This window comes from Adiantum capillus-veneris, chromosome 3, assembly GCF_014529385.1.
Source record: "Adiantum capillus-veneris isolate H3 chromosome 3, ASM1452938v2, whole genome shotgun sequence".
In the NCBI taxonomy this organism is placed as follows: domain Eukaryota; kingdom Viridiplantae; phylum Streptophyta; class Polypodiopsida; order Polypodiales; family Pteridaceae; genus Adiantum; species Adiantum capillus-veneris.
The window spans coordinates 128,514,754-128,540,677 of NC_140933.1; the positions used below are offsets into that span (position 1 = coordinate 128,514,754).

At 46.8% G+C, this 25,924-nt stretch overlaps 1 protein-coding gene across 1 annotated transcript in view; it reads left to right on the forward strand.

The window, feature by feature from the left end:
• Positions 1–25,924, forward strand: part of LOC147461692 (protein S-acyltransferase 10-like) — a 45,319-nt gene that overhangs the window by 17,389 nt on the left and 2,006 nt on the right. The window contains exons 5-6 of the mRNA XM_086509166.1: positions 25,293–25,326; positions 25,413–25,522. Coding sequence (XP_086365292.1) covers positions 25,293–25,326; positions 25,413–25,522 — 144 coding nt within the window. The remainder of the gene's footprint in view (positions 1–25,292; positions 25,327–25,412; positions 25,523–25,924) is intronic.

The following is a 25,924-nucleotide window of genomic DNA, read 5'->3' on the forward strand; positions in this document are numbered from 1 at the left end:
TGCTAAAAGTCTGTTCAATCTGCTCTTTTCAACTGGCACGTGGTGCCCGTTTTGTGACATTGCGGATGCCTCCAAGTCCAAAAGCAGCTGACCAAAACATCTCATAGCGACCACACAAAATTTGACCACACCGTCTAATGCGACTCTCACAAAGATGATGCTCTTGTAGCATAAGAATACCAATCTCACCACCCACAAGGAATCTCTGAAGCTCCTGACGCAACCGACCCCGCTGATGCTAAAACTGGGGCCCTCCTAATCCTTGCACATTCCATGAGATGATCCTCATGGAGTCGGTGGGAGAAAACTGATGCTGCCACAGCAGCCAACCTCGCTATCTTTGAGGCCGGTTTGGAAGGGGAGTAATCCGCATCCAAACGACCTCTAGACAAGCGCGAAAGAAGTGACTGTCCCGCTCAGGTCCAAGCCGAGCGTGCAGATCAAAGGGCTACATAATCTGTCCAAGAATCCTCATGTACAAATACATGACAAGGAGGGCTCTGAGTGTCAGCAAACAAATGCACCACAATATGCCTGTAACCCACTGCATCCGGAGGCGTCACGCTGAACTTGGCCAGAGGCCGAAGTGTCTGCACCAGATCTGTCACCCCTAAGTCCCCTGTGTGGTGTGAGACCTCAGTAGCCTATGTTTGGAACCAGTCAAGAACTGTGTGCTGGGTCCACTCTGTGGATCCCTACTGCACAACGGGAAGGAGAAACCCACCGCTGTGTCCAAAGCCTCAAAGCCTCTAGCTGCGAGAAAGAGGACATGGACTCGACAGCAAACCTCCTCCAGGTCAGAGGAGAGTCACCCAGAAACCAAGTGAAACTGTAGTCGAAGAAGTCCCAACGTTTGCAAATATCAAGCTAGTCAAACCTCTAGGGACTGCTGCAAAAGGAGAAGTCTGCACCAAGAAAGGCGGCCTCAAGTGGGGCTGTCCCTCTCGAGCCACACGGCTCGTAGTGAAAGCAGTCGCCTCGCGGCAGACACGTGGCCAGTCCCCATCCCCCGAGGAGGAGAGGTGGAGGGGTTGGGAGATGAGATTGTGGGTCCCACCGGGGATAGAGGAGGGACGGGAGCCATAGGTGGAGGTGGGGGAGGTGAGGGAGGCGGAGTGGCTGCGTCTGAGGGAGGAGGGGGTGGAGGTGGAGGAACTGAAGTGGACGGGGCCTCCCCAGGCGGGTCCTGCTGAAGGAGGTCAAAACGGTTCCCAGTTGGAGCCCAGAGTTGTTGAGCTGTAGAAGTTTGGCCACCATGGGGAGCGGTGGGGCGAGCTTGCCCATGTCGGCGGTGGCGACGCACCTGTTGTCAACTGTCAGCTATTTGATCGCTGGTCTCAATGGAGGTACCAGTGTCACAGGACAGGCACCACGTGCCAATAGAAAAGAACAGATTGAATAGACTTTTAACACTTCAATAACAATTGAACTGAAAGAGAGAGACGACACGCGACACGGAGTGGCGGAATTCCACCCTAGAGAGTATTGGCCCCAAACCTTGGCGCCCCTTTCGGTGTTTCTTCATATTGCATCAACTTAGTACAAGCTGGTACTCAGACTCTGCACCGTCTCCATGAAGCATGCCAGAGAATGAGCCCTTACCTCATATTTAAAGGTCCTAGGCCCCAAAAGCAGTTTACAGTGAAAAGCCCTCAAACTTAAAAGCATCTGGTCCAAAAGCTGCCAGCGTAATTTATGGAAATCTGTACAGCCTGCCATGTCATCAGCAGCTACGCAATTTCTTTTGTGTGTGTGTGTGTGTGTGTGTGTGTGTGTGTGGGTCTAGCTTTATTTCCTTTATGTCACTTGGGGCCCCATCGGATAGGGTCCCCATAAGTTGGTAGGACTTCTTCTTCTGTTACTTCTTCTTAGGGTTTAGGCCCCTCGGCCAACAATTGCAAGTTGACTCCCTTCTTCAGGGCTTTGACACATCAGCAGTGGGACATCTCCCCTTCTTGAAAGAGAGTAATCGTCTGCGATTACAGCATATCTGCAAAACAACTCAAGTTAGCTCAAAAATTTCCGAGGGTTATTCTGATGGACATTCCGAGGGACAATCAGTTTTCTCTTTTTGTTAAGGAGTTAGCTTCTCCTTTCGGCTCTTTTGATCAAGGAGTTAACTTTCTCTTTCGTCCAGATCAGAACTCTTGATATTCCGGCGTAGTAAAATTAGCCATCACACCTAGATCGTACCGATCTTTCACGGGTGTCTTGATGCACTAAAATCACATACCCAGGCAATCTCATCCAATTAGGAATATTGAGTAGTTGGCACATCACAATGCAAGACAAATGCTTACATATGCATATTACAAGACACAACAAACAACGCCGCTGAGCACTCCCCCGAGACAAACGGTCTCCGGTATGAAGCTACTCAACGACTACCTCGTCACCCCCCCCCCCCCCCCCCCCCTCTGCAAATAACCTAAAAAGGTTCGGGCCATGAGCTCAGAGGAGTGTACAACCAAACGCTCCCTAGACCGCAGTCTGCGTCGCTTGGAGGTTCAAGCATACAACCAAACGCTCCCCACGCATCGGCCTGCGTCGTTCGGAGGTTTTCTAGCATACAACGAAACGCTCCCCGGGCATCGGCCTGTGTCGTTCCGAGGTTCAAACAATACCAAAACAGTATTTCACTTCTCCACCCGGGAGTAAAATCACCAATCATTGAAACCGGTATTTAAAGCCAGAGTCAAACAATTCAAATCGGCACCAAGACAGGTTTAAAACAGATAGCATCCATTTCAAACAATACTTTCTCAAACAATGTTTAAAAGTATCTAACTAGAAAACAACTAGAGAGGTCATTCAGAGTTTTGTTCGGACAACCTAACTTTGAGGACAACGGGCTTGCCCTTCTGCATCACGGTGATGGTTCGGTTCCGGACCTGGAAAGTTGCATCATTCTTGTCGTGCCAGGGCATGCCCAAGAGAACGTCGCAATTGCCTAACTTCATAATGTGGAAATCGACTTTTCCATGATAATCTTGTATAGTCATTGGAAGTGCACCAATGAGCGGTACCACTTTCTGAGTTTGCCCCGTGGCTAGATCAGCTTCAATTTCTCCACCCTTTGCATCATAATCAAAGTGTGCTTCAAGAGTTCTGGATGGATGAAGTTCTCCATAGCTCTGGGGTCAAAGAAAATAAGAGCTTTCAAGACGTTGACTTTTCGATAAGCTCTGCATAATTCATTAAAACTCTCGAGGTGTATACCATAAATATTGGGTACTAGTCCAATAGCAGGTCTAGCCTTCTTGGCCGGAGGTGGCCGCGGGGATCTGTTCGACGTGGGAGCAAAAGGTTGCACTGAGGACATCAAGGCTCGCTCAGGACATGTATTGAACGTATGCCCGGTTTGGAAACATTTGAAGCATCGGCCTTCTTGTAACAAGGCGTCTTTTTGACGTTGTGTCAGACGAGGCCATTGAGGTTGGTTTTCACGGGATTCCCAAGAATTTGTTCGTTGTTGCCGGGAGTTCTAGTTAGTGGCCAGAGGTTCTTCTGTGGTAAACTCCAACTTTCCCTTCATGAGCTTGTAGCCCATCGCGGCATGGTACATAAGCTCTTGCATGGTAGAGACGTGCTTGGAGAGACAATATTCCTGCAATGTGTAGCGCTCGCACTGGTCCTCCCAAGGGAATGAACTTAAAGAACGACACCGGAAGGTACACGTCGAGAAACCTTTGTTTATAGTCGTCCATGGTTTCGATGGCAAGCATTTTCAAGTTGCCCCACTCTGCCAAAATCCGGACTTCAAACATCGAAGTCATGTAACTACGTGCAAAAACTGTCTTGAAAGCTTGCCAGGTCCTTGGAGCATGCGGTTGTGTCGCGATTGAACTCCACCATTGCATAGCATTATCTTTAAGAAATCCTGCTGCTCGAGAAAACTTGGATTCTTCTGTATAGTTCCCCAAAGCATAGATGTTGTCGAATTGTTGTAGCAACTGCAATGCTTTCTTGCGATCTTTCACCTCTGAAAAAGTGAAAAATTTGACTGTCATGCCACCATCTTTGAAATCTTTAGGTTGGTTAGGCACATGTCCCGGGTATGGATAATAAGGGTATCCGTATGGACTCCAACCATTGTAGCCTGGTGGTGGTGGAGGTGGGGGCAATGGCGGTGGCAAAGGCGGTTGCATTGAATCAGGGTCAGATGGCTGCACCATATTCCTGAAGACTCCCCCGATCGGAACAGACGGCTAAGAAGGTTGCCAGTTGGAAGCTCTCGTACTTTTTGGTGCCGGAGGAGGAGGTAACATGTAGCTCAAAAATTGTTGAAAACTTTGCAGCATCGTAAGATTTTGCTGAGGATGCCGCGAAAGAATGTCATGAAGCTTGTTGAGCAGAAACTGCAAATATTTTGCTGAATCCATGAATTCCAAGTCTTGGGTTCTTTATGGCTTATGCCTTGTAAGACACGGCGATGAAGACGGGAGCACACGCCTGTCTGCTCTTTTGTAGGACCGGTATGCTTTCAGAAAAGCACACGCCTGATGCTCTAATACCACTGTCACAGGACGGGCACCATGTGCCAATAGAAACGAACAGACTGAACAGACTTTTAACACTTCAATAACAACTGAACTGAAAGAGAGACGACACGCGACATGGAGTGGCGGAGTTCCACCCCAGAGAGTATTGGCCCCAAACCTTGGCGCCCCTTTCGGTATTTCTTTATATTGCATCAACTCAATACAAGTCGGTACTCGAGACTCTGCACCTTCTCCAAGAAGCATGCCAGAGAATGAGCCCTAACCTCATATTTAAAGGCCCTAGGTCCCAAAAGTAGTTTACAGTGAAAAGCCTTCAAACTCAAAAGCATCTGGTCCAAAAGCAATGCCCAAAAGCTGCCACCGTAATTTACGAAAATCCGTACAGCCTGCCACATCATCAGCCAGTGCAAAACGTGGAAATCCGTACAGCCTTCCATGTCATCAGCAGCTACGCAATTTCTTGTGTGTGTGTATGTGAGGGTCCTGCTTTATTTCCTTTATGTCACTTGGGGCCCCATCGGACGGGGTCCCCATAAGTTGGTAGGACTTCTTCTTCCGTTACTTGTTCTTCTTAGGGTTTAGGACCCTCGACCGACATCTGCAAGTTGACTCCCTTCTTCAGGGCTTTGACACGTCAGCAGTTTGTGACAACCAGCCTGTGCGTCCTGTCACAAGACGGGCACCATGTGCCAATAGAAAAGAACAGATTGAAACAGACTTTTAGCACTCAATAACAACTGAACAGAGAGAGAGAGAGAGAGAGAGAGAGAGAGAGAGAGAGAGAGAGAGAGAGAGAGAGAGAGAGAGAGAGAGAGAAATGAAATGAAATGATATATTAACGTCTACAAGAGGCCAAAATGACCTATGAGACCAACTGATTACAATGATGAGTCTAGTACCAAGTCTGGGTACAAACAAGAAAACTACAAACAAAGAACTGATAGGAGTGCTACCGACTCCTATGGGTGGCTGGTAGGCTGAGCAATGGTATCATGCCATAAAGGTACAAAGTGGGGATCAGTGTCACCATGATACAATATAACAGTAGCATGAAGCCTATCCCGATCGACATTCTGGGTGTCGTGCTAGAATCCTGTGGATCCTCTGCCGCAATCTCCGCCGGTGCTGCGTGGCTCCCCTCCTCAGTCGCGGTCGTCTCGATCTCCCTAACTCTATAGCTCGATCAATGAGAGTACCGCTGATGTGTGTATGGGTGGGAACCGAGCTCTCTGGTGGTGGTGTCCCCTCTGACTCTGTGGTACTCAGACTGAAGAAATCTGAGATGCGTCTCTGGGACTGTCTCTGTCTTTGCCCATTCAATAGAGCGTCTCTATGTCTCTGAATCTCAAGTAGGAATAATCCGAGACATCTTTGATCCTGGTATCTCATGACTCTGTCTAACGAGTCAAAACCATCTCTGAATAGACAATGAAAGCGTCCCCGTATCTCATAGTAGACTGTGCATCGACATATGTAGTGAAACTCTGTCTCTGGCTCTGCATGGCATAACTGACATATCCTACTGTCTGCTGGTATGCCTCTGAATCTACCTGTCTCAATCCCAAGCTGGTGTGAAGATGTGCGAATCTGGCCAATAGCACATCGTAACCTATGAGATAGATGTGTGTCCATGTAACTGGGCCGTGTGACAAATCCGTCTGTCGTGAGTTGAAGAAGATGTTCTCTATAGAAAACCCTCTTCGTACCCAACTCCCGTGATGGTTCTATCCATGTCCTCTTGCTATCAAGCTGGATAAGATCCTGCCGAATGAGTCTAGTAGTCTCCATCCGTGTAAGAGCCAAGGATGGTGCATCAAGAGAATACTGGAAAGGGGGCAGCCTGTCCATGCTGAAACCATGCCTCTGAAACCATGTGCTCATCTGTGCATACCAACATGATGTATCTCCCTGTAATGCCAGCTGTCTGGATGACTCGAGAGCAAGCCTGGCATACCTGTCCCTGGTGGTGTCCCATAAGCTGTGTACAAATGATACTGACCTGGTGAGTGCCTCAACCTCCATAGGTGGGGCAGCCAGCTCCGCTCGTATGATGTCATGTGGGACTGAGGCCTTGGCTCTAATCAGCCTAGAAATCATAGATATCAGGGGTCTCTCCATATTAGTCCATCCAGCACTGTCAATAGACGGTCCCCAAACCTGAACCGCGTAGTGCATAACTGAAGCGACCAAAGTATCGAAAAGCCAGAGCTTTGTTCGAGGTTCCTGGAACTGAACTTGCGAACAAATCCTCTCTAAACCACCTAGGGCTGCATAGGCACGAGTCAATCTAGTGTCTGCTGCCACTTTCAGTGTGAACCTCGGTCCACTAAAGACCACCCCAAGATATGTGTATGCATCAGTGTACTCCATACTGTCCTGTCCATATGTGAAAGTAGGTGCTGATCTCCTAACCCACTGTGGCGTGGTATTAAATACCATGACCTTGGTTTTACCAAGGTTGACAGACAATCCACTATCCTCTGCAAAACTATGCAATGCGTCCAAATGTCTCTGCATACCCTCTGGCGATTCTGATATCAACACGATATCGTCAGCATACAATAAAAGAGGGATCCATGTCCCTGCAAGCTGAGCACCTCTATCTCCTCCTCTGTCAATATAATCAGAGACCCCATCAACATACATACCAAATAAAGTAGAGGACAGTGGGCATCCCTGTTTCACTCCGATGGTGGAGTGAACTATGTCGGATATCCCCTCTGATGTGCGTACATGACCCATCACTGAACTGTACAATGCCATGATCCCCCACATCAGCTCTGTGGGTACCCCCAATTCCATAAGCCGGTGCATCAATCTGGCCCTCGGCACTGTGTCAAAGGCTTTGCGAAAATCCACAAAGCTGCAGTATATCCGTCTACCATGTGCTCGACCCTCCTCAATGATAGCTCTGAGTGTAAAGACATGATCTAGTGTGGAGAAACCCCTTCTGAAACCAGCCTGCCCAGGTGCTCGTATGCCCATAATCTCTGCCCAACTGCTCAGCCTATGCTCGAGGATGGATGCATATAACCGTGCCAATGTGTGTCCTACCATGATAGTACGGTAATTCCCCGGCACTGTGGGGTCACCTGTCTTGAAGATAGGTACAATAGTAGATAATCTCCAAGACTCAGGGAGACCCTCACACATGACACGGTTGAATAGCCGTGCAAGCATCTCTGCCAACAAATCCCCAGCATGTATAATGTGCTCTGCTACCAAACCCTCATGATCCTGTGCCCGTCTGGTCTTCATCCTGTTAATGGCCTCCTGTACCATCTCAGTGGTAAAGAAGGTGCTCGTAGCCGGACATGGCTGTGGTGGGTCTGGTAATGGTGGTTGTCCAGGTACAGTGTATAAAGATGTTGCATACTGCCCCCATATCTCTGTAGAAGTAATCACTGGTGGGGGAGACTTCTCATGGAATAGACGCCAAGCCTCTCCTGAATCTCTACTAAGGAAGAGCTGATATAAATCTTCCTCCATCTGGACCAAGAAAGCTCGCTTCTTCCGCCGCACTAGTCGTCGTGTAGCAATGCGAGACTGTCTATGGGTGATCACTCCCAATGTCAGGTCCCGCTGTATTTGAGCTCTCCTCTGTCGACACTCCTCATCATACCAGTTGTTCTGAGGCATGTGCCCAGAACGACGTCTCTGCCCAGGCTGAGTGTGTGGATATGCCTCTGTCGCTGCCCCATGTAATGTCACTGTCAGCATAGATGTGATCTCCTCCACTGTGTATACTGGCTTTGATGTGCATAAAAGCCTACGTATCTCCTCTACATAGACTGAGTCAGTCTCTGGTGTAAAAGTATAGCGTGTATGTCCACCACCCCGTGAGGCCTGAGATGTATTGTACTCAAAGGAGACTGATAATGTTAAAAGTGCATGATCTACTGCTATCCCAACTGACCTGGACCCCACTGTGAAATCCTGAATGTGAGAGATAAAGCTCGGATGTGTCAGAACATAGTCTACAGTGCTGGACCCATGTCTATGTGGAAAACAAGTAAAACCTGTAGACAATGGGAAAGTCGTTAAGCCATTCAGTATGGCTAAACTGTGAGTAGTCGTCATCTCTCTCAGGTATCTCCCATACTCTGTATGCTCTCTGTCGTGTGAGCATCTCTCAAGTCCCAACTCCTCTGGCTCTAGCTCTCTAAGCATCTCCTCTGATGTGTCATAGAAGACTGTCTGTGAGCTGCCTGTACGGGCATTGAAATCCCCTAGGAGTATGATGTCTCCATCTCTGGAGAACTCCCAGATATCATCATCAAGTACAGAGTAAGGAGACTGTCCTCTGGGTGAAGCATATACTGAAGTGCTGGGAGGAAAATAGCATATGGCGATGTACAAGAAACGTCCAGTCTCTGCCCTCAGCCTCACCCACAAGTATCTGGCCTGATCATCTCTCCGAACTATGTGCAATAGTGGTTGGAGCTCCTCTCTGAAAAGAACTGCTACACCTCCTGATCCTCTAGTCCCATGCGCAGTTCTGGTGCATGTCCTACAAGCTGTCTCCCATCTGTATCCTGATATGTGCGGCATCAACTGTCCTGGAGCCTGATGAGTCTCTGAGTAGAAAACAATGTCTCTGTCTCTGAAGCTATCCTCAAAGGCCCCCACATCAAGTCTATACGAACCATTACAGTTCCAAACTGCCATCCTGAGAGTGGTCCCATAGGTCTCGCACCGTCATGTAGAGCGGTGCTCTGTAATCACTACTCGCCCATTTCTGTAGAAAGCTAACTTCCCCTTCTCCCTTGCTGCTATAATCTCTGGCATGACCTCTCTCATATGTGCAAGCTGTGAGAGCGTAAGATCATCTCCTAAAAAGATACCTGTTTTCTTGAGGGTTGGCCTCTTCTTTAAAAAGTCTTTCTTTTCTTCCATGGAGGGAAAGCGCAAAATGAGAGCCCGTCCTTTTGAACTCTCCCCATTACCTTCACTCTTCTTGCCCACTCTCCAAGCTTGTATGTGCGAGGGCTTCTCCACCCCCATCATGGACATGAGGCTCTTCACCTCTTGGTCCACCATATCTGAATCTTTTAGGCCGGTCACTCTCACGTGTAGAGCGCGTACCCTTCTTCGTTGTTCCTCTTCTAGTGTTTTGTTGATGATGTCGGGTGTAGTCGGAATTTCCTTGCCCTTTCCCTTCTTGACAACTTCAATCCATTTTTCAGCCTCGTCCATTTTCTTTTGCGTTTTGGAGAGAACCTCCACCCATGAGGTCTTCATTTCTCCTTCCTCCTTTATTTCTTTGACTTGTGCTCGTATACTATTCAGCTCGTCAATCATTGATGGCTGAATTTCCCCATCTTCAAGGCGTCTTCCCTCTTTGGTTTCATCGAGTTCCTCCCGAAGGGCTGAGATGCTACTTTTTAAAGCTTGAATTTCATCCTGGAACTCCTTGCGTTCTAGTTCCCTCGCCTGTTCCTCCCTCTTTTTCCATTCGAGAATTAAATTCTTCTCTTTCTTCCACTCATCCATGTGGGCTTTGCATTCTTTCAACTCCTTTTCAATGGCTGTCATCCTCTTGCTTGTGACCATGTAGTGCGCCGCCATTTGTCTTGCCTTATTTGTTTCACTTTCTGAGAGAGAGGAGAGAGCAACCTATACGCACCGAATTATGCATACATATGTTTCCCCATTCAGCCTACATGGCATGTGTTTGCTTTCTGTATGTGTCAATTTGCAATATCTGTGAGCTCTGCAGTTTCCAAATTCCTTGCAAATAAATCCCTGCAGGTCTGAAAGTACAGGATTTTGAGAATGCGAAAATTCGGAAAAATCCGGAAAGGCCGAGATTGAACGTTCCTGTAGGAATTCCTCCTGTGTTTTGAACTTTTTCAAAAAGCAATTGTATTTCCTCAGAGCATACTCAACATCCATCTTCATTCAAGTGCTTGTCTCATCTCTGGTGCACAATTCTAACTCAGTTCGGAATACCTCTTGACTATGGAATATTCCCTTTTCGATGCTCCCGTCTCCCACCATGTGCTGAACAGAAGACCTCACAAGCTGTACAACGCTGACTGTCGAGGCAGGGCCTGAACACACAGTTCGTGCAGAATTGAGGGGAGGACAGTCCAGCGCAGGAGAGAACTGCGCGCAAGCAGACTAGAAGTAGCACGCAGAACAAGAGAGGCAGCACAACGCTGCAGAGCAAGCGCAGGGCTACAGGGAACCCTTCGCGCGGGACTTCGGGGAACTCGCTGGAAGGAACGCGCAGCGCAGAGAGAGAGAGAGAGAGAGAGAGAGAGAGAGAGAGAGAGAGAGAGAGAGAGAGAGAGAGAGAGAGAGAGACGACACGCGACACGGAGTGGCGGAAATCCACCCCAGAGAGGATTGGCCCCAAACCTTGGCGCACCTTTCGGTATTTCTTCATATTGCATCAACACAGTACAAGCCGGTACTCCAGACTCTGCACCTTCTCCATGAAGCATGCCAAAGAATGAGCCCTAACTTCATATTTAAAGGCCCTAGGCCCCAAAAGCAGTTTACAGTAAAAAGCCTTCAAACTCAAAAGCTTCTGGTCCCAAAAACAATGCCAAAAAGCTACAAGCGTAATTCACGAAAATCCGTACAGCTTGCCACGTCCAACGCCCAGCGCAAAATGCGGAAATCCGTACAGCTTGCCACATCATCAACCAGCGTAATTTTTGAAAATCTGCCATGTCATCAGCAGCTACGCAATTTCTCGTGTGTGTGTGTGTGTGGGTCCTGGTTTATTTCCTTTATGTCACTTGGGGCCCCATCGGACGGGGTCCCCATAAGTTGGTAGGACTTCTTCTTCTGTTATTTGTTCTTCTTAGGGTTTAGGCCCCTCGGCCGATATCTGCAAGTTGGCTCCCTTCATCAAGGCTTTGACACGTCATCAATTTGTGACATCTCCCCTTCTTGAGAGAGAGCAATCGTCCGCGATTACAAAATATCTGCAAAACAACTCAAGTTAGCTCAAAAATTTCCGAGGGTCATTCCGAGGGACAATCAGTTTGCTCTTTTTGTTAAGGAGTTAGCTTCTCCTCTTGGCTCTTTTGATCAAGGAGTTAGCTTCTCCTTTCGTCCAGATCGGAACTCTTGATATTCCGGCATAGTAAAATTAGGCATCACACCCAGACCGTACTGGTCTTCCACGAGTGTCTTGATGCATTAAAATTACATACCCAGGCAAGCTCAGCCAATTAGGAATATTCAGTGGTTGGCACATCACAATGTAACACAAATGCTCACATATGCATGTTACAAGACATAGAAACATAAAGCTGCCGATGAATACTCCCCCCGCAAATAACCATCCAGGTCCGGGCCATGAGCTGCCCGCAAATAACCTAAAAAGGTCCGGGCCATGAGATATAGAGGCCTTTTACAACCAAACGCCCCCCAGACCGCAGCCTGCGTCGTTTGGAGGTGCTGAGAGTAACCACTACTCAGAATTCTTAATACTCCTTCCGTAAATAACCACAAGGGTCCGGGCCATGAGTAACAACACTTTTCAATCATTCAATACTCCCTCCGCAAATAACCACAAGGGTCCCGGCCATGAGTATGAACAAGCATTCTCAAACATCATTTCTCACCCTCCACCCGGGAGTAAAATCACCAATCATTGAAACAAGTATTAAAACCAGAGTCAAACATTTCATATCGGCACCAAGACAGGTTCAAAACAAATACCATCCATTTCAAACAAAGTTTCAAACAATACTTTCTCAAACGAAGTTCAAAGTATCTAACTATAAAACAACTAGAGAGTTCATTCAGAGTTTTGTTCGGACAACCGAACTTTGAGGACGACTGGCTTGCCCTTCTGCATCTTGGTGATGGTTCGGTTCCGAACCTGGAGAGTCGCATCATTCTTGTCATGCCAAGGCATGCTTATAGAACATCACAATTGCCCAACTTCATGATGTGGAAATCAGCTTTTCCATGATAATCTTGAATAGTCACTGGAAGAGCACCAATGAGCGGTACCACTTTCTGAGTTTGCCTCGTGGCTAGCTCAGCTTCAATTTCTCCACCCTCTGCATCATAATCAAAGTGCATCTGCTTTAAGAATCTTGGATGGATGAAGTTCTCTGTAGCTCCGGGGTCAAAGAAAATAAGGGCTTTGAAGCCATTGACTTTGCTATATGCTCGACACAATTCATTTGTACTTTCAAGGCATATGCCATAGATGTCAGGGACTAATCCAATAGCCTTTTTAGCTCGTTTGGCTGGAGATGGTCCTGAGTTTCTGTCGACCGTCGACACAGGAGTCAGCTCCGCGGGTCTGTCAGTGTGTTGGGGACAACCAAAATAGTTATGTCCTGTTTGAAAGCATCCAAAACCTCAGCCTTCTTGTTGTAAGGTGTCTCGTTGTTGAGGTGTCAAACGAGGCCTTTGTGGTTGACTTTCACGAGAATTTCGAGAATTTGTTCTTTGCTGGCGAGAGTTGTGGTTAGTGGCCGGAGATTCTTCTGTGGTAAACTCTAGCTTTCCCTTCATCAGTTTGTAGCCGGCTGCGGCATGGTCCATAAGTTCTTGCATGGTGGAGACTTGCTTGGATAGACAATATTCCTGCAATGGTGATGGTAGTCCATTGGTGTATCGCTCGCATTGGGCCTCCAAGGGAACAGATCTAAAGAAGGACACCGGAAGGTACACGTCGAGAAACCTTTGGTTATATTTGTCCATGGTTTCGGTGGCAAGCATTTTCAAGTTGCCCCACTCTGCCAAAATCCGGACTTCCAACAGAGAAGTCATGTAACTACGTGCAAAAACTATCTTGAAAGCTTGCCAGGTCCTTGGAGCATGCGGTTATGTCGCGATTGAACTCCACCATTGCATAGCAGTATCTTTAAGAAATCCCGTTGCTTGAGAAATCTTGGATTCTTTTGTACAGTTCCCTAAAGCATAGATGTTGTCGAATTGCTGTAGGAACTGCAATGCTTTCTTGTGATCTTTCACCCTGGAAAAAGTGAAAAATTTGACTGTCGTGCCACCATCTTTGAAATCTTTGGGTTGGTTAGGCGCATATCCCGGGTATGATAATAAGGGTATCCATATGGGCTCCAACCATTGTAGCCTGGTGGCGGTGGTGGTGATGGAGGTGGGGGCAATGGCGATGGCAAAGGCGGTTGCACTGGATCAGGGTCAGATGGCTGCACCATACTCTTGAAGACTCCCTCGATTGGAACAGACGGCTGAGAAGGTTGCCGTTGGGAAGCTCTCGTACTTTCTGATGCCGGAGGAGGAAGTACCACCTGGGGCATTAGAGGGGGTAATATGTAGTTCAAAAATTGTTGAAAACTTTGCAACATTGGAAGATTCTGCTGAGGATGCCGCGAAAGAATGTCGTGAAGTTCGTTGAGCAGAAATTGCAAATATTCTATTGAATCCATGAATTCCAAATGGCCCATCTGTCTGCAAATGAAACACTGATTCGGGAGGCCCGAATACTCCACGCTCTGGCGGAACCAACCCCCACTCACCGAGGTAGTAGGATGACCTTCGGGAGGGTGTGGGTGTCCCAAACGAGAACACGTACCGAGGGGATCCAAGACAATCCCAATCTTTGAGAGTATCCTGGACAAAAGTGGCAGGTACTCCCTCCTCAAACCAGGAAAGCAGACGGAGATGGGAAGGTCTGCCTCCTCTACCAGAAAATCTGCAGCTGGATCAAAACCATGCCTCCACGGTCGAAAGTGGGCTCGAACTACTCGGATGGCCAAGGGGCTCATTGCGATGACCTTGGACGCCATCTCGGAAGTCTCAAACTCTGTCTGATAGTAGCCGCGTCCGAGGAACTGAACATCCAAGATCTTGCCCACCTCTGCGAGCAGGCGGGCCTCGAGAAGATCACGCACTTCTCCTCTGTTGGGTCTGGTGCCGAAAATCTTGCAGATGACGGAAGTCGCCTGAAGGCGTTTCACCTCTGCGGCTAGGCTCGCATGCTCTGTCGGTGTGAGAGCAAGTTGAATGGTGGACTCAGCGGGGTCGAGTGAGGGTACTTTATCAGAGTCTCTCTGTGGCGAAGCTTAAGCCTCCATCTGTGTCTGCTGCTAATAGAAGAGCGGTAGGGATGAGGGCACGCCCAGCCTTGCTGAAGATGGCTTACTGAACCACGAATGCGCAGCAGGGCGAGTCCTTCGAGCAAAACCGAGGGAGGGGGGGAAGTTATCTCGACTGAGGGCTGTGAGGCAGGCAGGGGGGGAAACAATTGTGCGGGCCTGGGCTGGGGGCAGCGAGCGAGAGGGCAGGAGGCGGCAATTGCGAAAAACAGGAGGCGGGGGTGCGCTGGCTGGAAACTGCAGCACACAACGAACTGTTATTGGCAAGCGGGGGCAGCGTGCAACGCGCAACAGTGACAACGCACAGCAGGCCACGTGTAACAGACTTGGACACTCCAAGTCAAGAATCAATCGTGACAGCACCAAATAACCACTTCAAAACAATTCACAGATCACAATAGATTTACACTGGCCCGGCGGAGTTCCGTGCCTAGAGATATTGGCCCCAAAGACTAGCGCCCCTTTCGGTATTTCTTTTTATATTAATCAGTTCGAAGTACAAGAGAATGGGTCGGGATTCACTCTTAGACTCTGCGTCCAGATGCTCTGAGAAGTGAAGGCCCAAGCCACTTCTTTAAAGGTTTACAAGGGATGCCAGAAGCAGAGCCCCAAAAGCTTGAAAGCAAAAGCTCTTTTCCCTCTCTCACAGAGAGCTTCTGAAAGCAAAAGCAATCTCTCTCTCTTTCTCATTGCGTAGCCAAGACTGATGCAAAAGCAACTTCTGGCTGCCGTAATTCACACCGCAAAAAGCGGAAATCCGTACCAGCTGCCACGTCATCATGCGCCCCGTAATTTCCGGGAATCTCTCCTGCTGCCCCAGGTTAGGGTTAGGGTTTCTGGAGAAATTAGGGTTTGCTGCGAATTAGGGTTTCTGGCAGATTTTAGGGTTTGCAAGTATTTTAAGGTTTCTGGCAGAAATTAGGGTTTCTACTGTCCACCGCGTCATCACTTTGTGACATACCCCCCTCTTGAAAGCATTGTAATCGACTGCGATTACGCCTGCAAAACCGACAAAAGCCATAAACCATCTTAGCAGACACTGACTGTTAGTACCTACGTACTAGGAACACACATCTAGCACATGTACCAAATCGATAGTCACATCACAGGACATCACCAGACATCACAGGACATCACATGACATTCAACATTCATTCGGATCTTAGACCATGACTTATCGGCAATGTAGTTAGCAATCACATCTAGGTCCAATCGGGACCTCATCGATGTCCGATTGACTAACCCCTATTGCAACCATGTCTATTCGAGATCAAGTAGACCAAAATGCTGCAATCATTTCGTCTATCAGTTCCTGCACTCAAAAGAAGTGAAGAACAAATCAATATCATTATCAGGCATTCCATTTCATAAAGTCATACAGCAGAATACTGTCAGCTCTCAGTATCCCTGAAGCTCAAAGATACATCAGTGACTCTAGTATCTAAATCAAGGCATCTGTTGACAAAGGAGCGGAGTGACTCCCCTCTTGTGCATCCCACTGCACCAAATCTCCGGCCAAGCTGAATTCTGGGTTCCATTTGGAGTAGACTATGCTAAACCAAAAGCATCGAGGTAAAGTTCACAATCTGAGGAGCATCTGCTTGGTCCTCCTCCTCCATCCACTTCGCATCTAGTGCAGGATAATTCTTGACCTTAACCAAGAACTACCTTCGGACTTTACCTTTAATCTTCGTATCTTTATGTGCCAAAATCTGTTCAAGAACGAGGATCTCCTTGTTTTCTTCCACTTCGGGTTGCTCATCAAGCTCCCCATCATCAGGCACATCACCTTTAAAAGGTTTTAAGAGACTCACATGGAATGCATTGTGAATCCTCCAAGTATCTGGCAGTTTCAATCTGAAGGAGACGTCATTTATCTTTTCAGTGATCTGGAAAGGTCTGTAGTATCGCATACTAAGCTTTGAAAAAGCCTCTCCTTTCCCTTTTTCTTTCGTAGGCGTGCCTTCTCAAAACGTAAGAGCACCCAATCATCCTCCTTGAATTTCATGTCGCGACGATGGCGATCCGCTGCCTTTTTCTGTCGTTCTTGAGAATTCAGAAAAGTCTCGCGAACCTTGGCAAAAGCAGTACCCAGGTAAAGGCTCTAACAATCCCTGTGCCTTATGCCTGTCAAACTTGACCTTCTGGCATACTAAGCAACTGCGCACAAACTCTTCCACATCCTTTTTGAGTCTCAGCCAAAAGAAGTATCTCTCTACCCCTTTCATGGTGGTAGCAATGCCTCGGTGACCCGTAAAAGGTGGACAGTGGCATTCAGTCATAACCTTTTCCCTCAACGGCTGTGTAACGCACAACGTAGTCTTTTCATCAAGTAGCCTTCCCGAAGGGAGTATCCAACTATTGTCTCCCCATCCCGTATCCGTGTGAAAATATCTGCGAAATCTGTATCTGTGGCATACTGATCGACCATATCCTCGAAGCTCCTATGATGTATCGCGGAAATAGCCAGAACCAACGGCTTCTGAGACAAAGCATCTGCCACCACATTCTTCTGTCCCTGCACATGGACAATCTAGAAGTGAAACTGTGACAAGATGTTTGCCCACCGCATCTGCTTTTCCGGAAGCTGCTTCTGTGACAAGAAGTAGCGTAAACTCTGATGGTCGATAAAGACAGTAAAATCCGCTCCAAGTAGGTAATGCCGCCACTGAGTAAGAGCATGGATAACCGCCAAAAGCTCTTTCTCATATATCTGTGCTGTCATCTCCGGCCTAGAGAACAATCGGCTCTCGTAAGCAATGACATGGCCTTCTTGCATCAAGACCGCACCCAGACTACGACCGCAAGCATCACAATATACTTCAAATGACTTCTGCAAGTCCGGCAAAGTCAAAACTGGTCCCGTAGTCAATTTCTCTTTCAAGGTCCGAAAGGCAGTCACCTCTGTGGATCCCCACGAGAAAGGGACTCCTTTCTGTGTCAAGATATGCAAAGGGGAAGCATCCTCTGCAAAGTTTCGTATGAACCGCCTGTAGTACGAACACAGTCCCAAAAAGCTTCTAACTTCATGGACATTCTTCAAATCGGGCCAATCACGGATAGTCTCTATCTTGGCCGGGTCCATTTGCACTCCAACTGCTGAGACAATGTGTCCCAAAAAGTGTATCTTTGGTAGGAAAAATTCACTTTTCTTTGCATTAATCACTAACTTGTGATCTCGTAATGCATGAAAGACCTGAAGCAAATGATCTCTGTGTTCTGCCTCATTCTTGGAGAAAACAATGATGTCGTCAAAGAAATTGCCAACAAATAGTCTGTACTCTCGAAAAATCCTGTCCATCATCCGGTTAAATGTCGCAGGAGCATTGGTTAAGCCAAAAGGCATCACCAAAAACTCAAATATTCCAAAAGTAGTCCGAAAGGCTGTCTTGTAGACGTCTCCTGGCGCGATTCGGATCTGATGATATCCACTCTTCAAGTCAATCCTGCTAAAGCACGAGGATCCCTGTAACCTGTCGAGTATATCATCGATCCTAGGAATCGGAAATCTGTTCTTGATGGTGATTTTGTTGAAAGCTCTATAATCGATGCACATCCTCCAAGATCCGTCTTTCTTCAAAACCAACAACACTGGAGAGCAATCTGGTGAAGTACTAGGCAAGACAAGACCCTTTTCCAAGAGGTCTTTCACTTGGTTCATGATCTCTTCATTCTGTGCTTGGCTCACACGGTAAGGTGGCCGGTTCGGTGGTGTGCTTCCAGGTATCAGATCAATGGTATGATCTTCAGGACGAGCAGGTGGTAACTCTCCTGGTAGGCCCTCTGAGAAGCAATCGGCGTGAGAGTGGAGAAAATTTTGGCGTTCTTTATCAAGTTTAGACATATTTGTCCTATCCTTATCGCTGAATTCTTTCATAAAGATCGAGTAAACAAACAGTCTGGATTTCATTAATTTTGAAATGGCCGAAGCCGATACAATAGGGACAGACTCGCCCTTCAGTTTAATATCAAGTACAATTGTCTGCCCTTTTCTGTAGTCAAAGTCGCTTTTCTTGCCCGATAATCGACCACGGCGTTGTTCTTGTGTTACCAGGGAATCCCTAAGAGAACATCACAACCCCCCAAAGGCATTATGAAGAAGTCCTCATGCCCCAAATACCCCTGACAATGCAACCGAAGTTTGCCAATGACAAGTGTAATGGCTACGTCCCTGCCGAGTGCCGCTAGAACTGCCTTTGCAAGTGGTCCCATCCGATCATGTGTAATCTCGAGTCGCGCCGCCAATTCCAGTGAAATGAAGTTGGCCTTGTCTCCTCCATCAAAGAAAATCAGGGTCTCTTGATCTTTCACTTTGCCCCAAGCTCGGCAAAGTTCTGTACTCTCATCCATGGTGTCGGGATCGGTGCCCACACAATCTGGAACCAGTCTTGTTTTCATCTTGCCTTTTCATCCACGTTCCTCAGCTGCTCTCGAACTCTCAGGCCTGTCGTCGTCCTTATGATTCTGTTCTTTCTGTACCTTTTTAGGGCACTTCGCGGAGATGTGTCCCTGTTCCCCGCATCCAAAGCACTTCCCCTCTTTGATGAATCGAGCTCGCTCCTGAGGAGTAAGCTTGGATTGTGCATCCCTTTTCTCTGGGTTGCTCTTTTTCTTTCTACTTTCATTCCCAGAAGTCTGTTCGGCTCGTTGTGTCATGTTCTCATCTGTGGGGTAAGTCAGACTGCCAGAGTGAATGGCAAAGCCCTGCTTCGCATGACTCATCAACTCCTGAATAGAAGCTGACTTTTGCTCCAAGCAGTGATCTCGGATCTCTGTAGGTAGACCCAAGGTGAACCGCTCAATCTGTTCTCTGAACGTGATCTTCTTGAATGAAGAGGCGGGTAGAAAAGAGCTCCAAAATCTTTCACAATAAGCATTGATTGTATCTTTCTTGGTCATCTGAAGATGTTTCCAAGCAGCTCGTATATCTCGTTCATATTCTTGTGTCAACCAAGAAGAAATAAAAAGCTTTTTGAATTTCAGCCATTTAACTGGTGCAGTCTTGTTTAAAAGAAGCGTGGACCACCGAGTACGAGCATTCCCCTTAAGGTAAGAGGTAGCTCTGCGAATCTTGGAGTGCTCTGAATAGCGTCCTCCCGCGAAAGCGATGTCAAACTGCTGTATAAAAGACAAAGCCTTCGAAGCATCTGAGTATCCTGAAAAAGGATCAAACTTGATCGAGTGGTCACCTTCTTTAAACTCTTGGACTTTCTTGCTTTTATCTTCGAAAAAGTCATACTGGTTGGCTTTGTAAAAATTCTTCTTGTTCGCATAGAAGTTTCCATCATTAGAATCTGAGCTGTCTGTAGACGAGTCCTCAGTAGAACTGTCAGGATTTGGGCGAGATTTAGCCTTCTTTGCCTTTTTCTTGCCCTTTCCGAAGCTTTGTTTCTTACTTCGCTTTTTACCTTTTGTGTCTTCTTCACTCGAATCTGAAGAGCTAGAAGAATTGTCAGAAGAAGAAGAAGAAGAAGAACTGGGTACTCCTTCAAATCGAACATGCTTTTCTGTTTCTTTGCCTTGTCAAAAGTCGACTGACGACCCAAATACCCCGGGAAGTCAATGCTTTTCTTCTGCTTTTTGCCATGCTTTTGGCTTTCTTTTGCGCGTCAAAAAGCCGGGCGATCCGTGCATCAACCACCTCTTCTAATTCCTTCTCTGAATATTTCTTGTGCGCAGAAGGTTTCTTGAGAGTGGGTTTTGGGGGTGGTGTAGTGGTTTTCTGCCACTGCTCATGCACTTCCTAAAAAGAAGTCTCGCTCATATATTTGGCAAATTTTGGGTCCTTCGCAAAATTGAGCATCATCTTCGTTGCATCGCCGCTCAACTAGCGACGCTCCATCTCTCGCCGCTCTGCCTGAGTAGGCCGAGGCAAGCCATACTCTCTGCCGGGATCTTCGTTGTGATCCCTGCCCGCATCTCCAGATGGAGAGGGAGTCGACCGATCCTTGCGTGAAGCCATAGGTGCCGTGGAAAAAAAATTGGGGATCGGATTTCCCGTTGAAGAGAAATCGGCTGTGCTCTGATACCACCATAACAGACTTGGACACTCCAAGTCAAGAATCAATCGCGACAGCACCAAATAACCACTTCAAAACAATTCACAGATCACAAGAGATTTGCATTGGCCCGGCGGAGTTCCGTGCCTAGAGATATTGGCCCTGAAGACTGGCGCCCCTTTCGGTATTTCATTTTATATTAATCAGTTCAAAGTACAAGAGAGTGGGTCGGGATTCACTCTTAGACTCTGCGTCCAGATGCTCTGAGAAGTGAAGGCCCAAGCCACTTATTTTAAGGTTTACAAGGGATGCCAAAAGCAGAGTCCCAAAAGCTTGAAAGCAAAAGCTCTTTTCCCTCTCTCACAGAGAGCTTCTGAAAGCAAAAGCAATCTCTCTCTCTTTCTCATTGCGTAGCCAAAACTGATGCAAAAGCAACTTCTGGTTGCCTTAATTCACGCCGCAAAAAGCAGAAATCCGTACCAGCTGCCACGTCATCATGCGTCCCGTAATTTCCGGGCATCTCCATTGCTGCCCTAGGTTAGGGTTAGGGTTTCTGCTGCATTTAGGGTTTCAGCCAGAAGTTAGGGTTTGCTGCGAATTAGGGTTTCTGGCAGATTTTAGGGTTTGCAGGAATTTTAGGGTTTCTGTTGTCCGCCACGTCATCACTTTGTGACACCACGCACAGTAGGGGAAGGGGCGACACGTGCAAGCGAAAGGGGGGGGGCACGTTAGCAGCAGCGAGCCTCCTATTCTAAATTGAATAATCGCAAAAGTATTTAAAGTTCACGCTTCCATTTCTGTGACAGTGGTATTAGAGGCTAGAGCAAGGTCCTCTCTGTTCCTTTTCTACAAGATGAGACGATTCTTGTTAGAAACATACCCGTCATGGCAGTACAAGCAGAAAAGCTTGAGCGCCTCATGAAACAAATGGCAGAATTGCAGGTTGCTATGGCTCAGTCACAAGTGCAACAAGTGCTTAAGACCCTTAAAAGGGGAAAGCAAAGATGGTGAAAGGAGTGTGACATGAAACGTTTCGTGGTTTTGGTCGTTTCGGGGTTTCGAGGTTTTGAAACGTTTCGTTTCATAGCGTCAAAAACATGAAACAAGTTTCATAAACGGCATTAAATTATATATTAATAAAATATTATAAATATGTATACAATGTAGCACACATGACTCTAGACTTTAATGTCCACAAGAGAGAGAGAGAGAGAGAGAGAGAGAGAGAGAGAGAGAGAGAGAGAGAAAGAGACGTGCTCACTGCTCGGTGCTCACTGCTTAGAAGCGACTTCAAGCGAGCACGATCAAAGAGATGTTCAGTATTGATGAAAGTTAAAACACAGCCACTGGTTTCATGAATCGTAACTGATGCATCATTGATTCATTTAGCAAAGTACTTCTATTGAACAAAGTTCAAACTTAATTCAATGTCACAAACCATAAGTTTTAGGGACCACAATCATCTGTTAACTGCAGCGTTGGGTTTCTGGGAAAAAAGCCCCAATTTTAAACGTTTCATAAAAAATTCCTGTTTGTTTCATGCGTTTCGGCAAAACGTTTCATAGGTTTCGGAGTTTCGGGGTTTCATCTACATGAAACGCGTTTTTATGTCACACTGGGTGAAAGAGCCACCTTAGAATTCCCGACAGCCAACTCAGGATATACCGCAGATTGGGGCTCCAATACAGGCCCAGAGAGATCCTGGAGTGGGAACTTCCTATCAGCATGAAGAAGATCTTTCTTCCTCACGGAGTTACTCTCCTAACTACTCCTTCATGAAGAACTTGGACAACATAGTCCCTGACAAAGATTTATAGGTAGATCCAGAAGAGGCCGTAGATCAACCAAGGGAAGCAAAAGAACAGACCCGGATCAAAGCGAGAGTCGACGCAGAACTCCTGTGCATAAAGATTCTAGAGCTATCTCTAAGAAGCGGTCCCGACACCACAAGAAGAAGAAGACATTCAAAGCTCAAGATAAAGATGTCAAAATCGAATACTACAACGGAAGAGGATTGTCAATAAGGCTTTAGCTTTCATTCGTTAGTTCGAGGTTGCCTTCACAGAAGGCATCTTCTGAGAACGATCCAAATTGTGGCATGTTAGCATGTATCTTAAGGATACAACTAGCAATCGGTGGCTTACTACAATTTTGGAAGGACGCAAACCCAAAGACTGGAAGGAGTTCAAAAACCATTTCTATGCTCAGTTCTCACCTTTGGACTTGGACACAAATGTAAAGAAAGAACTGACATAGATAAATACGTCAGAGAATGTGTATCATGCATGTACCATGCCAAGAGGCTAAGTATTGGGAAAGCTCCAACGTTGGCAATTCTGTGAGCCTTCTCTCTCTCTCTCTCTCTCTCTCTCTCTCTCTCTCTCTCTCTCTCTCTCTCTCTCTGGCTTTCTACAGAGACCACCTCCTCCAACTTATGGAAGATGGTTTTGTGGCGAGACCCAAATACATGGATACCCACTTGTCTCATGGGATACGATGTGCTATTGGCCAGTTACGCACATCTTCTCACCAGTTGCGGATTGAGACTGAGAGATATAGCGGAGTACGAGTAGAGGAAAGGACATGCCCCTTGTGTAACATGGAACCTGAGACAGAGCTACACTATACATGCCGCTGCCCCGTCTACTACGAGATACGAGGCCGCTGCCATTGCTTGTTCAGAGAGGGTTTTGGACCACTCTCAAGAGTCATGGGATACGAAGATCAGAGATGCCTGGGTTTGTTCTTGCTCGAGCTGCGCAGACACAGAGATAGCCTGATGAATGGCGAGGCTAGCCAGTCTCAAAGACGGATCATAGACTTCTTCAGAGCAGACACGGGACAGCCGCAAGAGCCACTCCCACAACAGAGCTCCCTCTCGTCTCACACCAGAGGCACACTGATTGACCGAGCAATTGAACTGGGGAAATCCAGGCGCCCGCGACTGCGAAGAACTACACAGCATCGACGAAGGCTACGACAGAAAATTCGGAGCACGCTGGCCAGGCATACAAGACGCCCGGTCAAACTACTAACCATGGAGGAAATTGATGAGATTCGCCAACGACCGATGCTAGATCTCTTGTGATTCAGCTATCCCAACAAGCCGCCCATTATTCTGCTTAGTTTTTTTCCTGGCTCACATCGACCAACTTAGGACCCCATAGTATATATCTTTGTTTTGTACTGTTGTTAGGTTATTTTGTTACTCTGACTTTGTATCAGATCCACCACTTTGTAACTTTCAGGTCTCATAGGTCATTGTGGCCTTTTGAAGACGTTAATATAACATTTCATTTCATTTCTCCCTAAGCGCATCTAAAAGGGTATAAAAAGGGTAGCACTCCCTGTTGGAGGTGGTGTCGGCAGAGCACAAACACACACATAGAGCTCTCTCTCTCAGCTCTCAGTTCAGCCATCTCTCTCTCTCCTCTCAGCGTTTTCACGTTCTGGCTCTCTCGTAGGCCGTGCAGAGACTATAGAACCCATGGCGAAGGTGGAGGGCAGCCATAGGAGCTTCTTGTGCAATTTTGTGGGGAATAGCCGCACTCAGACAAGCGTAGTACTGGCTGTTCACGCAAATTTCAGCACCCTGAGGAACTCTGGAAGCAGTTTTCACCAAGGGTATTCGCTCAGACATAAGTGAGCAGTTAACAGTAGGGATCGTGCCCACCAAGAAGACTCCAAAATGAAACAAACATAGCCGTTCCCGGCTACAGGTATGACAAATTTCAGCCAATAGGCTCATGAACACATGCATTTTTTATGCATCAGAATAGACACTGGACAGAGTATGGTGCAAACTGTTCCGGTTCACATGTTTGTAAAAGTTCAGTATTAATAGAAAATCTCCTCAAGGCAGGGACTAGCCCATTAATAGAAAATCTCCTCAAGGCAGGGACTAGCCCATTAATAGAAAATCTCCTCAAGGCAGGGACTAGCCCATCTTCTGGTCCCTAGTGTCATGTTCTCTCTCCCCTTTATTTTCTAAGTATTGTTCCATGAAGATTCTTATGCTATTTTTAATTAAATAATCGCAAAAGTATTAAAAATTCACGTTTCTGTTTTTACGACGAGGAGCCCATCCTTCTTTCTTTATGCTCTTCACCCTTTCCTTCTCTTTGACTACGGATATGACTTTTTGGACTAAGCACTCTGAGTTTGATGAATTTACCTTTGAGTACTTAATTGGTCACTTCTTGCCCTAAAGACTGAAATTTAGGGTTGACAAAGCTGAAATCTCAGAATTAGGGTTTACTGTGGCCATACTGAGGATTGCGTGGAGAGGAGAAAAGTCAGGTACTGCTGCAGAGAAAAGGGGACGTTGGTGGCATTAAACCACCTCATGGGGATATACAGGTTGCTGCTTGCTACTGAAAAGTGTGCATGTTTCAGTCAGAGTGCGAATAACCTTGGCTATTTGGAACCCTGGCATGGCATGTCATGCTCCATGTTATCGCCTGCCGCATGGCAAAATGCAGCCCCTAAGCAGGGCGTTTTGGGCATGGGTTGTTATGAAGGATTGCCATATAAAGGTCCTGGCTGGGTCGTGGGGGCTGCAGTTGCAGTTGTTATTTTAGTTTTGCTTTTATGCAGACTTGTTTGGTTTTATGCAGACAACTGTAGTAGGTTCAAGGGAAAAGTACCATTTTTGACTTTATTTGTTGAAGAGCTGTCTGCATCTTATTAGGGATCGAGCTTAATGTATCTGATGCTCAGTGCTCTGATTGTCACAGAAATCGAAAGTGCACTACATGTCGTGTGTTCCAGGTTAAGTATATGCTTCTTTATGTTATCAAGTCTGTTTACTGATTTGACCTGTGTATGCAAGACTTATTTTGTGAGTGCTTTTGCAGCCTCCCCGCTCAAAACATTGCCATGAATGCAACAAATGTGTTCTTCAGTTTGACCATCATTGTGCATGGCTTGGCACTTGCGTGGGATATGGAAATCATTGCAGATTTTGGTAAGATTATTATTATACCATTTCAATTTGCAGACTAAAGAAAATTGTTATTGGAACTCAACAAGCCCCAGTCAAAGCCACTAGAAAATTTTCTTTCATCTCATGTGCATGGGTTTGCTGAGATTGTAGAGAAAAATGTTAGTGGGAAATCAAGTCTCAGTTGCTGGGTTTGTTATAATCGGCCTGCTGATTCTTTTTGTGATCGCACACTCAATCAAAGCGCATTGCGATGGCACGCAGGTAGCCATGTGTTTTGTGCTTTTGTGCTTACAGCTGTGAATAGAAATGGCTGCCTTTTTTACTTACATCAGTATGGATATCATATACACTGCATTAGAACTGATGGAATTTTGCAAATATCAAGCAATGTAATTAAGCAACAAGGGGAAGGATAAAACTGGA